The sequence below is a fragment of the Syngnathoides biaculeatus genome, chromosome 17 (assembly GCF_019802595.1).
Source record: "Syngnathoides biaculeatus isolate LvHL_M chromosome 17, ASM1980259v1, whole genome shotgun sequence".
NCBI classification, from domain to species: Eukaryota; Metazoa; Chordata; class Actinopteri; order Syngnathiformes; family Syngnathidae; genus Syngnathoides; species Syngnathoides biaculeatus.
In genome coordinates, this window is record NC_084656.1 from 11,746,235 (window position 1) to 11,761,576 (window position 15,342).

Genomic DNA, 15,342 nt, shown 5'->3' on the forward strand with positions numbered 1-15,342 from the left:
AATATTTTGAATTAAAGTAAAAAAAAGGGAAAAACTGTACTGCTTTCCATTTAAATTCTATGATTTTTAGTTTATTTTTTTCCTGTAAAACTCTGTAACAATAAGTTATTAAAGAAGACAGTGGTGTCTTCCTGTATTCAATGTGTACATACAGTATTAAAACGTGTATTCATTATGATCCAAGTATGCTTTCTGCCTTTCCAGGGAGCCGAGGCTCATACATTAAGTGGAGTACCGCAATAACATTTGCTCATCTCCATCGCCTCGTACGTGTCATTACGCAACGTCTGCGCGCTTTGATTTATGGATCCGCTAACAGCGTTAATAAATATAATAAATCGACCTCTACCGACTTGCACTCATTTAGCCGCATAATTGAGGCACTTACTCTGATTGAGACGCCTCACAAATTTGCCACGTCGGCTTTGGACACCGGATGTTGCCATGATGTTTATTACAACTTTGACACGTGAAGGCCAAACAGTCGGACGTGGTGTGAAGAACAAAAAAAAAAAAAAAAATGACAAAGGGATATTTTGGATGCAGCCAGCGCCCACAAGGCCCCAAAGTGCTTGGCACAACCATGGACAGAATCACACTGCATGGTTAGATCAAGCACAATGGTGCCCTGGGCAGTCACGGGAGGAAAGCGACAGGAAAAAGCCAATAATCATAAGCGTCATAATAATAGAAATTGCAACTTGAGTTGAGGGGGAGATGGAAAAAAAACTCGAGTTTCGTGTGGAAGAGAAAATAGGAGCTTTCTTGTGGATCTGTTTGACATCATCTTTAAGACAAATCAGCACCGGCTTCAAAAATACACTTTCACATCCTAAAAACACGTACATTTTGTATTTATTGTTGTTGTCATGTGAATCCCCAAACGGTTCATACTTGGGCCCCCATTTTGGGTTTGTTACCAAAAAAAGACATTTAATTATAACAATAAGGTTTAAGCCCTTTTGTGACTTTTTGATTTTTAAAAGTAATTTTAATTTTTACACTTTTTTTTAATAGGTGCACATCCAATATTCTAATTGTGTACTTCATTTGAATAACCTACATGATGCAAGAAGTTCGCTTCGCCTCTTTTGTCTCGTTGATGCGCCTCAGAAGACGTCAATGACAACAGCTGTCTTAAAAAAAAAATACAAAGAAACCAAATCAAAAAAATCACATGCCACATTTTTCTAATTGTATTGTAAAATGTATTTTTTTCCCTACAGTTTATTTTTTTGAATGTAGCCAACATAACCAAAAATTTTAACAGGTTAATGTGACCAGCTGTAAAAATGTATATCAGCAAAATGAAAATACAAAGAAGAAGAAAAAAACTAGGTACTACTTAACTTTATACTCAAAACAAAATTCTACTCCAAATTCGTGTCTTCTTTTATAGGGCACTTGAATGAACATAACCACAAAAAAAATAAAAAGTCATCGGTCAATGCAACCCAATGTATCTATTACTGCTAGTTAAAAATAAAATATAAATATGTATATAAATTCAAAAACATTTTTTAAATGATAGAAGATTCAAATCCCCTATATCTTACACACATTTGTAAAAGGTTTTTTTAAAGTAGTTTTTAAATTTTAAAATAGGTCACGATGACGTGCAACATAAGAAAAATGGTTCCTGATTGTGACCCGCAACCAGAAAAAAAGTGTATCGCAGCCTGTAATAAGCCATGTAAATTCAAAAAAGAAAAAAAATTAAAGGTGACCAAAAAAAAAAAAGAATTTTTTTTCTTCAATATTGTCCTTAAAACTCAAGTGCCTGTGAATACATAGAATGAAACCCCCTTTTTTTTTTTTTTTTTTTTTAAACAAAACGGTTCAAAATTTTTGGAGCTGTAGCATTAAAAACGGCAAAAAAAGATTAGTCATAGGTCGGGGCTCACCGCGGTAAAAAAAAAAAAAAAAAAAAAGGAGGAGGAGGGCTCCACCCTTGTTGCGGACAAACTGCGTCAAACCCCACCCAAGAACCATCAGTCCCCTTTTGGCGGACGTCCCGACTTTGCCGTAAAGAATCTCTCCAAATTGTGATCTTTTTTAAAAAAAAAAAAAATTCCCTCCAATTTACTGATCGCGCATGAAAGTCGCACCCAATCAGGCCAATTGACTTTTCGCGCCAATTCCGAAGTAGCTAAGATGTCACTTTTCATGTGGCTGGTGACGTTTTCCTCGCTAACCTCGTCGAATGACAATCTGGTTACCTTCCCTCGAGCGTTTCTCTCCTCCTGTGGGACGTTTTTCGTAAATGGGGCGAGAAACTTTGCCATTGGTGCTGACCCAATGGCAAAATGGGAAGATTTTGATGGGATGGCTGATGTTTTCATGGATGATTGTGATACTGAAGTGAAGTACTCTACGCATCCTTACCCCGGGTTGCTCACCAATGTTCACCTGTTGCGCTGCAAGAACGAGTGATTAATAACAAATCATAAGAGAACTTTGACTTTTTAGCCCGCCATCTGGGAAAAAAAACAACAACACGACCCACCTTTTCCATCGTGAGGACGCGCCTCTGAAGGTGACGACTGCTGCCCGGGATGCTGGAAGATGTTTCCAGACTGCTCTACTGGAGCCAGACTGTCCCGACTGGGTCCTCAACACCCTTCAAGTCCCTACCGCCTTCCTGCCCCTCCTTCCAGCTAAAGGAGGGGTCAGCGATGTTCTCCTCTCGGGATAGGTGCGCTGCCAAGGGGCGATGCTACACGCTACCATTGGACATGAGAAGTGGGGTGGGGTGGGGTGGGTGGGGTGTGGATATTTCTTTTGGAGGATGGCTCCTGTTCCGCATTTCATAAATATTAATACAGAGGCCTCCCTCCCGCGCCCACCCTCCCTAAATGGCTAGTTTCTTTAATTTTGTTAGTGGGGGGAGCGGGAGCGCTTTATTCACTAAATGGCTTTTATTAGTGGCCGGTCTTCAACTCTTTCATTAGCCAAAGTGCTGCTATAATTTACAGGGAGAGAAAAGGGGGGGGGGGGGGGGGTTGGATCGGAGGCCGAGTCTGATTGGTGAGCATGCCAGGCCGACTGGAAAGTCCTTCAAGTGCTCGGATTCATACTTGCTAAAATAACCGTGTCCCACCACAAATCAGAGTGACATGAAGCCCAAAAGGAAAAAAAAACAAAAACAATAAAATTATACCAAAGAGCGTTCAGTTGTGAAGTTAACTGCAATATTGATTGAATGCAACCACTTTGGATCGACGTTTGTGTGCACAAAAGTCTAAATACGCTGCACACTGAGAAGTTCATGTTAGCATGTCTGCATCCCAATTGAAAAGTTTTGGCCGTGGTGTTTAGTTTCTCAATAATAAGTCCGAAACTTTGGTGTTCTGATTGAGTCCGACCTGACTTTCAACAATCATATCAAATCAATCACAACAACTGCCTTCTACCATCTGAAGAACACATCTAGAGTCAAGTCTTGTCTCTGTAAAGCAGACCAGGAAAAGCTCATCCGTGCTTTTATCTCAAGTAGACTTGACTACTGTAATGGTCTTCTGACAGGACTCTTCACAAATTTGCTTTGCTTTGCTTACTATTGTTAATCTACATCAGGACTGCTTTCGATACCACATCTGTAATAAAATACTATTAAATCACCTCGGAACGTGTAAGTCTTTCTTTGTTTAGACCTCATCTCTCAGACAGGATGCACCTCTGAGTCCAGCACACATTAAGAATATGACCATAGCTGTTTTTCCATCTCTGCCATATCACTAAGATATGGCCATTTTTTCCCCTCACTAGCGACGCAGGTCATAGTCCACGGATTTGTTCCGTCTCGCCTTGACTCTTGTCGCCTGCTTCCATGTTTCATATTTATAGCCTGCAGTTAGTACAAAACGCTGCTGCAAGATTTTTAACAAGAATGAGAATGTTTGATTTTCTGCCTCTGAAACTGGAAAACATTCCTTTTTTCGTTTTGTTTCTCAAGCCTAAAATATTTTATGACTAGTACCATACGTTTCGTCCTGAAACTTATATTAGCAGGCAGGTCTTTCGGAACCAAAAAGAAGTCCGCAGGTTCTAGAGCATCTTTCTATTCAGGCTCCAGAACTCCTGAACACCCAACCTGTAGATCTTAGAGCAGTCAGTCAGGGATGACGTCAAGGATCAAACATGGTCAACTATGGGCTTAGTTTTTTTTTTTTTATTTTTATTTTGTATTCTGGACATTTTCTTATCCTTTTAATAGCATTTTAAAACATAGCTCTAAAATCTATTTAAAATTCCAGTGATAATATTTTGATTATCAATGCTTCACATGGTCCAACTTTAACCCGAACATGATTCAGAAATACATAAATCCCAATTTAAGGGGGAAAGAAAGTCATTTTTAAAAATCCAGAAAACCACAGTCTGAGATTTAAATAATTTATTAGCTAATTATGGGGGAAAATGAGTATTTGGTCAATAGCAAAAAGTTCATTTTAATCTACACTATTGTTGCCAATGACAGGAGGTCAAATGTTTTCTGCAAGTCTTCACAAGGTTTTTACTGACTGTTGCCGGCATTTTGACCGATTCCTCCATGCAGATGTCTTCTAGATCAAGACATCAACTCCCTCCAAAGATTTTCTATGGGGTTGAGATCAAGACACTAACTAGGCCACTCCAGGACCTTGAAATGCTCCCGATGAAGCCACACCCTCATTGGTCAGGCGGGAGTGATTGGGATCATCGTCTTGCTGAGAAACGCACCCATGTTTACTTTTCAATGCCCTTGCCGATGCAAGGTTTTCGCTCAAAATCTCACAATACATGGGCCCATTCATTCTTTCGTGTACACGGAGCAGTCGTTCTTGTCCCTTTGGAGAAAAACAGCCCCAAAGCATGCCGTTTCCTACCCCCCTGCTTCACAGTAGGTACGGTGTTCTTTGGATGCAACTCAGCATTTCCTCCTCCAAACACAACATTGCAGTTTTCCCAAAAAGTTTTTTTTTTTTTTTTTTCACCCGACCATGACATTCTCTCAATCCTCTTCTGGATCTTACAGTTGCTCTCTGGAAAACTTTAGACTGGTCTGGACATGTACTGGATTAAGCAGGGGGGACACATCTGGCACAGCAGGATTTGAGTCCCTGGTGGCAGCCTGATGATAGCTTTTGGGACTTTGGTCCCAGCTCACTGAAGGTCATTTCCCAAAGAGTAGTTGTAGGATTTTTACTTACCATTCTTGTGATCATTTTGACCCCTGGGGGATGAAATCTTGCATGGATTCCCAGATGGAGGCAGATAATTAAGGGTCTTGTATATCTTCCATTTTGGAATACCATAATTTTAGGCCTATAAGGCGCGACTTTTTTCACACGCTTTCAACCCTGTCGTTTATGCGGCTAATTTGTGCATTTTTCTAACGGCCGCAAGGGGGGACTCGAGCGGAAAAGGTAAGCGTGAGGCCAGTGGAATATATGTCCCGAGGACGTGACTTTTACCGATCCGGCCTTGTTAGCGCTGCACTCGCATGTTACTCCCGTGTCTCAGTGATTTTTACCGGTATTTTTTTTTTAAACCGACCCTGTCAGCGTGGCGCTAGCGCTAAACTCTCTGTGTACCGTCTTTGTAAATATCTCGTGTTTCAATGTGGGCACTTGCGGCTTTTACACAGCTGCGGCGTATGTATGTATTTCCTTTACAAATGAGTGAGGCTTATAACCAGGTGCACTCTGTAGGTTGGGAATTACGGTAATTACTCCCACAGTTGATTTTTTCCACACCAAGCTGCTTACTTGTTGGTAGTTTTGATCTTCCCAGCCCGGTGCAGGCCAATAATTTTGTTTCTGGTGTCCTTTGACAGCTCTTTGGTCTTGGCCAAAGTTGAGTTTGGTGTGACTGTTTCAGTTTATGGAGCACATAACATGGATGCTAGGATGAACATTATACTGATAATGAGTTCAAACAGGTTCCGCTAACGAGTAGAAGACAGAGGAGCCTCTTAAAGAGGTATGTGTCTTGCTTTTTTTTTTTTTTTAGGTTACTAAATACTTATTTCACAGAGAAATGTATTAATCCATTACAAAAATGTGATTTGGAGATTTTTCCCCTCTCATTTTGTCTCTTACAGGTGAGGCACGCCTACCATGAGAATTGACCCCTCCGTGGATATTGCGCAATCCGCGTCACTGACCAATCAGACGCCAGAGATCTGCATACACCAAAGCCCGTTTTTGCTCCCATCATTTTCTCAGACAACATTGCATGGTCCAGTATAGGTTTAGTTAGCGTTTTATCGCGTATTTGGGTTATTTAACAAAAAATATGGTTAAGAGGTGTAGTCACACACTTTGTAATAGTGACGACAGGTATACTGAAAGGCTAGTTGGTGGAGTTCGATTCGTACCCTTTCCAAAACCAAAGACCCAGTACGAAAAATGCCTTCCATGGATCAAACTTTGTGGAAGACCGGATCATCAACTAAATCCATCTAATATCAACCGGAACAGATATGTTTGCACGAAGGTATGCCCTATATTTGACTTTCAATACATGTTTCGTATAAATGAATGAGACGTTCTCCGCTAGCATAACACCGCTACGTGTGAACGATTGACACACTTATTCTTTGTTGAGCGATATTTAGCGATGATCGGACTGCACAAACGTGTCGCTTTCTTGCTGGCTCGCGGCCGAAGCTTAACCAGACTGTTTGGACGAAGATATGCCCTATATTTGATTTTTAATACACGTCTCGTATAAATGAATACGAAGTTCTCCGCTAGCATAACAGCGCTACGTGTGAACGATTGACACACTTATTCTTTGTTGAGCAATATTTAGCGATGATCGGACTGCACAAACGTGTCGGTTTCTTGCTGGCTCGCGGCCGAAGCTTAACCAGACTGTGTTTGCACGAAGGTATGCCCTAAATTTGATTTTTAATACACGTCTCGTATAAATGAATGAGACGTTCTCCGCTAGCATAACATTGCTACGTGTGAACGATTGACACCCTTATTCTTTGTTGAGCGATATTTACTGATGATCGGACTGCACAAACATGTTGGTTTCTTGCTGGCTCGCGGCCGAAGCTTAACCAGACTGTGTTTGCATGAAGATATGCCCTAAATTTGATTTTTAATACACGTCACGTATAAATGAATGAGACGTTCTCCGCTAGCATAACATTGCTACTTGTGAATGATTGAATGAAATCAGAAGCATGGCGTCTCTCTCAGTTCAGAATGTATTGTATTTAGAATCTATAATATAATGTTGATTTGAATGAAATCAGAAGCATGGCGTCTGCACGTCTAACAATGTATTGTATTGGCCATTTTTTACGAATTGTTTGTCTTACGGCAGCGCACGTGGCGTGATGTCACTTTAGGAGGCGTGGTTAAGTGCACAGGGGTCAATTACAGGCCTGTCTTTTTTTAAGTGAGAAAACTAAACACAATTGGTGGCTGCCTTAATTCTGTTTTTGCTCCGTTGTAAATATTTTTAAAGTGCACTGTACATTAAACCCCAATACGTTTTTTGATCTTGATATCCATGCTTTATTAGACCGTAGTATATCATCGACAAAACAGTCCATACAAGGGCATCCATTGTTGAGCAGAAAAAGGCTGTGCCTCTTCACACAGTATGTAACGGATCGACATATGCAGAGCACGCGCCGACTCTGATGAAATGCTTTTACGCCTGTGTGTGTGGGTGTGTGTGTTCAACAAGGTCTTGTTAGTTGTGAACAGCTGCTGCATGATGTCTCTAAACTGCATCTGAGTGAATGAACTGATTAACCTGAGTGGCTGTCCCGACTGGCGAGGAAGAAAAAGGGGGGCGATGCAAGGATGGAGGGGGCCACCAGGCTGAATAAGTGCCTTCATCATCAATGTCCCGTAAATCACTGAGCTGGACAGGCCTTTTAACTTACTCTTTTTTTTTTCCCCCCCGTTCTCTCTTTCTGAGCCAGAGTTGAATGGTCATGATGCTGCGGAGAGTCCTTTGCATTACAAGAAAAACTATCATACACAGCCTACCCTAATCGTGTACTGGGTTCATTTTTTTTAAAACTCACCTAATATTTAGACACAGCGGAATGCATGAGAGCCAATACAAAGCAAAGATTTAGTCGACCTTAAGTGTACTTTGGTTGTGGTTCCATGAGTGGGAAATGGAAATGTGGTTGCGTTCAGAATTAAACTAAACTCTAACCCATCTTAAGTGCGAGTCAGCACACACCTGCCACCATTTGTGCTTGACCGCGTAGGCCATGGTCCACAGATAGCCTCCACAGTATCAAGGTTGGTCAGTCAGGGTTAGGATACAATTTCCAAGGGTTTAAATGTAGCAAGGGATGTAGTGAATACAGTCAAGTCGTGACTTTATCAATATCAGGAGGTAACTGGTTAACTGAACACAGCCACACCTCCGAGGCCTCTGTCAGCCTGAGGAGAGCCGTCAGTCAGGGTTAGGATACAATTTCCAAGGGTTTAAATGTAGCAAGGGATGTAGTGAATACAGTCAAGTCGTGACTTTATCAATATCAGGAGGTAACTGGTTAACTGAACACAGCCACACCTCCGAGGCCTCTGTCAGCCTGAGGAGAGCCGGTGCTATTCTGATGGACTCCTACCACCCGAGCCACTCCGTTTGCACCACTGCCATCGGGAAGACGGTACAGAATTATGAAAACCAGGACAAATAAGACTAAAAAACAGCTTCTTTCCAACTGTCGTAAGAGGCCTAAACAATCACTCTCTGTAATATGTGAACGATACCAATGCAACACCATAACGTAGTATGCAGTAATTGACAATGTGCACTATTCAATTTCAGGTGCACCATATGTAAATATCTGCTCAATCTGTGTTTCTGTAATGTGCCTATTTATTTCACTTTAATTTTTTGTTCTTGAGCATGTTTTTTTTTTTTTTTACCTTTGACTTTGCAATGAATGGTTTGCACCTTCATTTTAAATTGCAATGACAAATCTGAATGTGTTGTATGGTGTGCACACCAGTGCAAGCACATTGCTATTTTAATTGACCCTGAGTCCCCCAGTCGCATTGTACAGACTATAGGTCATTTATGGTAGAAAAAGTTTTATGCATTTCTAATCACAAAATCCTGGCATTAGAAAAGGAGGGTGAAGACTATCCACCGTAAGTAGCTAGAAAAGTTAGGTAGGTTATGTTGGAAAAATGGTGACAGAAGAAGGTTCGATGTCTTACAAAGTTCTTAGACTCGCTCTTTTATTGTTTTATATTTTGTTTCCATTTCAATACAAGCGTTAACCAATATTCAATATGAACTAATCATGGTGTTGAAGTATTTCCATGTGACATGTACATCCATGTCATTCATTTTAAAAATAACAGCGACGAGCACACAACAGATGCTATGATGACTTGTTTTTGGGTTTGTGATACTGGAGCCATCCATGCACATTTTTTTTTCCCGCCTTGCCCAATTACTCTTACTTCTTCACCAACTGAATAACATCCTCGTCTTCCATCACGTGATCCTTGCCAACTTTTTGAGGGTTGTGTTTGACAGACGATCCCCACACCAGTGCGCTGAAAAGAAGCATTGCATGAATGACGTGGGATTGAAGCAAAGGTAAGCGATAGCAAGCAACACTTCGGTGACACAAAAGACACTAATGCGGTGTGACACCGCTTTGCCCCCGCTGCCTCCCCGAAGGATCGCTAATGCTTGGCAGCACTAATGTATTGACGACCCGGGCGCTCCCATTTGGAGATGGATCCCCGATCCAAACGGCTGCAGTTAATGTCTTTGCAGGATCTGTCCATAAGGAGGCCAACGACTAACTGGTTAAATGGGCTCTTTTCGTGCACTGCAATTCCTGGTTAGTGGTTGGTTTGGGACAAGTCCTGCCTTGTTCTGATAGCGGACAAAGCTTTGATACTTTTTATTAGCGAGTGAGTCCAAGTGGATACATCTAAATAAAGAGCTACTACTTGTGCGGCAAAATACAACACTTCTAAAGACACCCACACTGGGCAAGGAAGCACTAAAAATCTAATCTAAATAAAATCTTAATCACACAATGAAAACATTTGATACGCTTACTGGACAACTCATTATGGACACCTGCACATTATGTTGAAATACAATGTTAAAGATTTAGGGAGGTATTTGTTTAACAACGGGTAATGTCTAATGTTAATATACAAAATGGCCCCAAAAATGATAATCATTTGAAATATGAATCTGAGTAACCTGTCCTAATGTACTAGGAAGGAAAACTGTATTAAATGGGCTTCATTATGAAAAAAAATTAAAGATCTATTTACAAACCCCAATTCCAATGAAGTTGTGTAAAATACACAGACAAAAGCTGTTTGCAAATCCTTTTCAATCAACTATCAAAACTGGGAAAGTTAAGGAAATTAAAAACTATATATATATATATATATATATATAAATAAATAAACACACACACACACACATACACTTTTTTCCAAACATCTGTGTTGTATGTGAAATGAGTGCTACACTACTCACTACTTGAATTCTTTGATGAGGTTCTTGTGAATTTTCAGGCAGAAGTCCTCGACGGCGGTGTGCTGGTCGGGCAGGACAACGGGGGACGTGTAGTCGGGGAGTTGCCCTTTGGGTTTAGTGTAGCTGCGCACAAGAGCATACCACACCTCAGGTTAGGCAAGACAGGACAAGATGGTGGGGGCTAGATGTTGATTTGGGAAGCTTTTTTTTTTTTTTTTTTTAAATACAAAGTTTTGGGCAAAAACTTACATGCGTACGAGCTTGAGGTAGTCCCACATCTTTTCCAGCAGGTCGTCAAAGTTCCAGCGGTGGTGGGCTGAGATGGGCACGCAATGCGGGACCTTGTAGATGACGTCAAGCTCCTCGATAGAGATCTGGTCGATTTTGTTCAGTACATAAATGCAAGGGATGTACACCCTGTAGAGAGCACAAACTGCTGTCACCATAGGGAAAGCAAATTTATTGACCTGTCACGTAAATATGTCGAGGCACCCCCCCCCCACCTAAAAAAGACATTCAGATTAGAGTATGATTTGCAATGGTTATATAGTACAATACAGGACAGAGCACCTGGCCATTCCAATACTTTAGAAGGGGACTGTGTTTATACAAAAATTGAAAATCATGCAAAAACGTATTTCCAAAATTCCATTCAAAAAGTTAATCAGGGCGGAAAATTGAAACCATTTCAATTAATAATGTTAATTTTTACATAATTTGGGCTTCCAGCTCATAAATCCCACAAAATTAGGAACTAAAAAAACTGAATGCAGTGAAGAAATCATTTACATTTCAGTTTTTGCAGGAAAAAAAAGGAAATAAATTAGGCTCACATTAAATTCCCGATTTTATAGTTCTTAGGGGCTGAAAAACCAAATTATTAAAAAAAAAAAAACTTGTTTAAAATTGTGGGCCCTAAATCTATAGATTTATATCTATGAAGGTTTAACTTCAATAGAATTATGGAAAAACTTTTCTGTGATATTACAATTTTTTTGGAATGAGCCCATTTCTCCTGCATACACACGCACAAACCCCTATTCTTATACTACTAAATATTCGTCTTTACCTCCACAGTAACATTTTCAAATTTTTAGTATGGGTCACAGTGTGCCGCAACCTTTATTAAAGATTAGGGATGATTCCTGTTCAGAACCATGTCTAACACAGCCGGTGTCAAAAAAGCGGGATGTCTGCCGAGTGGCCACGCCCATAGCAAAGGAAAGCCGGTGGCGGCTCATCGTCTCACCGATTTCCCTCCACAACATCGATGAGGTCATCTGCAGTGGCATCGCTGCGGAGGGTGATGTCGGCATTGTGGATCTTGTACTCTGACAAGATTGTCTTCACTGTGTCCCCATCCAGCTCACTTTGTGCACACTACAGAGCATAACAAACACACCACATTTTACACACAGGACACAAAACTCATATCACACAGTACTGTGAACATGAAATCCAATATGCAAAATCAACTTCATCGTTAAATACGTCTAAAAGGACATACGGTGGCTGTAAAGTTGATGCCGCCTTTGTCCTTTTTCTTGAAGCCGATGTTGGGCGGCTGCTTGTTCAGTCGGATGCCAAAGCCCTCCAGCTCGTGTTCTATCAGTCTCTTGTGCAAAAGAGGCTTCAGCACATCTAACACTATCAAGATGAGGTTGCAAGTTCGAGCCACTAGAATGCACAGAGTGGGGGAGGAGGACGGGGGGGGGGGGGGAAAATCAAGCAATGTAGCATTTTTAGTGTGGTAAACATAAAAAAATGTTTCATTACAAATCTGAAAATAGTACAGTAAATATTTGTAAGAAAAAAACTTATAAAATATGAACATAAAAATACTGAATGAAAAACAAAGTAGAGCAGCAATTGAGCATGACTTCTTGTGCCACACAATGACATTCTTATCCCGCTACTTCAACTTACTGCATGGTTGTAATTTAAAAACTGTATGTTGGGACACTGCAACACAGCCATAATGTCGTATTTATGTCAAAGATTAATAAACGAGTCGGTGTTTTTGTGTTACCTGCAATAACTTGTCTGCCTCTGCCTTTGCCATCTTTCGCCCCTTCAATGATTCCAGGGAGATCCAGAAGCTTTTCAGGTGACATGGCAAAAAAAAAAAAAAAAAAAAACCCCTCACCATTAAATCACACACTTAAAACAGTCAGTCGCCGCTTAGCAGTTTTGCCTTTATGTTACATGTACCTGGATTTTTGCTCCTTTGTAGCGAATGACTCCAGGTACCGTTGTGAGGGTGGTGAACTCGTAGGCGGCAACCTCGGAGTAGACCCCTGCCAGGTTGCTCAGCAATGTCGACTTGCCCACTGAAGGAAAACCCACAAAGCCAACACGGGCGTCGCCAGTTTTTGCCACGTCAAAACCTGGAAAAAAGGCAACATGGGATCACACAGAGTGACTGGACACATTAACGTTGTTATATTGGATTTATTTAATGTTCATACTGACAAGGTTTTGTTGTGTAGTTGCTAACACTTGCAGACATTGAGGCATGAATAGATTTTACCAATTGGCAGCAACCACCAGAGGGTGACAATATTTCAGGCCAAACTACTTTCCTGCCTAACTGTGCTGCCACTAAAATCTAAAAGGGAAATAAAAACTTGGTTTTGTTCAGGGCCATTTACAACCAAGTAATAGCTTGCAGTAGAATCTTACACTACTGGGGGTCCCTTGATTCAGTTCCTATCAAAGGTACATTAAATTTGTACAAATGTGAGATGCTGTAATCTAACTTATAATACCGTAGTAGAGGCATAATTACAGGAAATATTTGTATTAAAAAAAACACTATGATGTAAATATAAAACATTCAAATGAAAAAGTACCTATGAGGCTAACATGTATTCTTTTGCCTTTAAGAAATCTACTGCATGAACCCAAAACTTCATGTCAGAAATGTGGGTAATTGTAATATAGATTAGTGGGAAGGAAATGGAAAACAAGCATGCCCCCCCGATGGCCAAGTTAGCTTGTCCTTAGAATTTGACCTGCTTTACTTGTAACGTAACAGCTGTTAACAGTCACAGAATGGTCTCTTGATGAATATGATGAGATTTGAGACTCATGTTCAACTAAGTTTTCTGCTTTTTTTGAGCTAGAGATTTGATTTAATTGGAATCAAATGATGGAATAAATGCTACTAATAAGGGGTAATTTTAGCCAGTCACTTCCTTGAAACACCAATCAATGACATTCAAAATTCAGTCCCTACTTTAAACAGTGACATGCGATTGTAAAGCATAAAAACTCCGTGAGTTAACCTTCTCCAGTGCCGCCACCGCTGCCTCCCTTTGGTGTGATGAGCTCCCTCCTTAGCTTGGCCAGACGTGCTTTGAGCAGACCCAAGTGGTGAGCGGTGGCTTTGTTCCTTTGCGTCCTGGCCATCTACAACAAAAAAAGCAAAGCAAGAGGAGGCACCTCCATTAGGGCTTCTTTGCCTGAAGAGCATTAAATCTGCCATAAATCAAAAATTCCAGTCATCCCTAAATTTTTTTTCTTAAGACTGGATTTTTTCAAATGAGCACAATGAGCATATTCTATTGGGATATTTTTATCAATTAAACCTTACTTTTGATGGTATTTTTTTTAAATTCTATTTCTATCCATTTTAAATAACAACAATAACAATACACTGTATATTTTTACTGCAGTATTGGTGTGTAATTGTTTACACCACATTCCAACTTGTGTAAAATTTGGTGTATATAAAATCTCCATAGGAACGGAAAACTGGGAGATACTAAAGTGTCTATAATGTGAAACGTTTCCACTACATATTTAGTATTTTCCAAATGCAATTTTTTTGTAACCTAGCATCGGTTATTTGCTGAAAAACTCAATTTTCATCATATTTTTGTGCTTAGACAGAAGCTCTAATATAATAATGCTATGATGCCACATTGGTTTACATGGAAAAGGATGACTGTGGCAACAAACAGTAAAAGTAGTGCTTTGTCGCGCGTAACCCTTGATTTAAATGACTAAACACGAGCCTAAAAGAATGAATACATTTAAAAAGCTCTCGTTGAGAAAGTATCAGCCACCACTAACGGTTCTCAACTGACGGCTATCACATTCATTTTGTTGCCAGACAGGTTTATTCGTGTACTAAAATTCTGCTTTTGAACCAAGGGTAAAACGCCAACTATCACGACTAGACAACGACGACAGCAATACTGTTAACCTTCATGATAAAGATACAACTTAGTGTCATGACAATTAATGTTTATTCGTCAAAAAATGGAGAACGGGCTTCCCATAAAGAGCAAAGGTAATGTATTAGAAGGTCCAGCTGTGGTAGCGCGGCTAATTTCTGCTAGCGCTTCCAAGCTAACCGTTAGCTACAACGTGACTTGATTCATTCCGCGAGCGCATTTTTCCTTACTCGCGCTTACCTCATTTTCAATCTCTGCTATTTTGGCGAGTATGCTCATGATGGCTGAGCTTCGTATCGCCGCTTAAACGTGAGGCAAATGACACAGAAACGCAGCTTAAGTTAGGAAAAAAAAAAAGGATTGTGCGGCTAGCACGCGACAACCAACCCACGCAGGCGTCAACGTGCACGTCCCGTCACAAAATCTCGCGATAAGTTACTTTTTTTCATTCTTTGGCTTAGTTTGACTGAAGACGAAAAGAAACAATTCCCATGTTTAGTTTTTCTTTACAGGAGTAAAAGGTGAAATTGTGAAGCAAATTTTGTGTAACAGTGACAGTAAAATATGGTATATACGGTTCACGGCTGCACTGTATGTACCAGCTGTAGAGCGTTGGCCTCACAGTTCTGAGGACTGGGTTCAAATCCCGGCCACCAGTTGAGGGGGTAAC

General features: G+C 40.5%; 1 protein-coding gene across 1 annotated transcript; it reads right to left on the reverse strand.

The window, feature by feature from the left end:
• Positions 1–9,186: 9,186 nt before the first annotated feature.
• On the reverse strand, positions 9,187–15,104 carry drg1 (developmentally regulated GTP binding protein 1). Its single transcript, XM_061802129.1, has 9 exons — positions 14,913–15,104; positions 13,779–13,902; positions 12,703–12,878; positions 12,521–12,590; positions 11,999–12,168; positions 11,741–11,871; positions 10,741–10,908; positions 10,492–10,614; positions 9,187–9,539 (listed from the first exon to the last, which is right to left on the reverse strand). The coding sequence occupies exons 1-9, from the start codon at positions 14,949–14,951 to the stop codon at positions 9,440–9,442; spliced, it is 1,101 nt and encodes a 366-aa protein (XP_061658113.1). The 5' UTR covers positions 14,952–15,104; the 3' UTR covers positions 9,187–9,439.
• Positions 15,105–15,342: the final 238 nt, after the last annotated feature.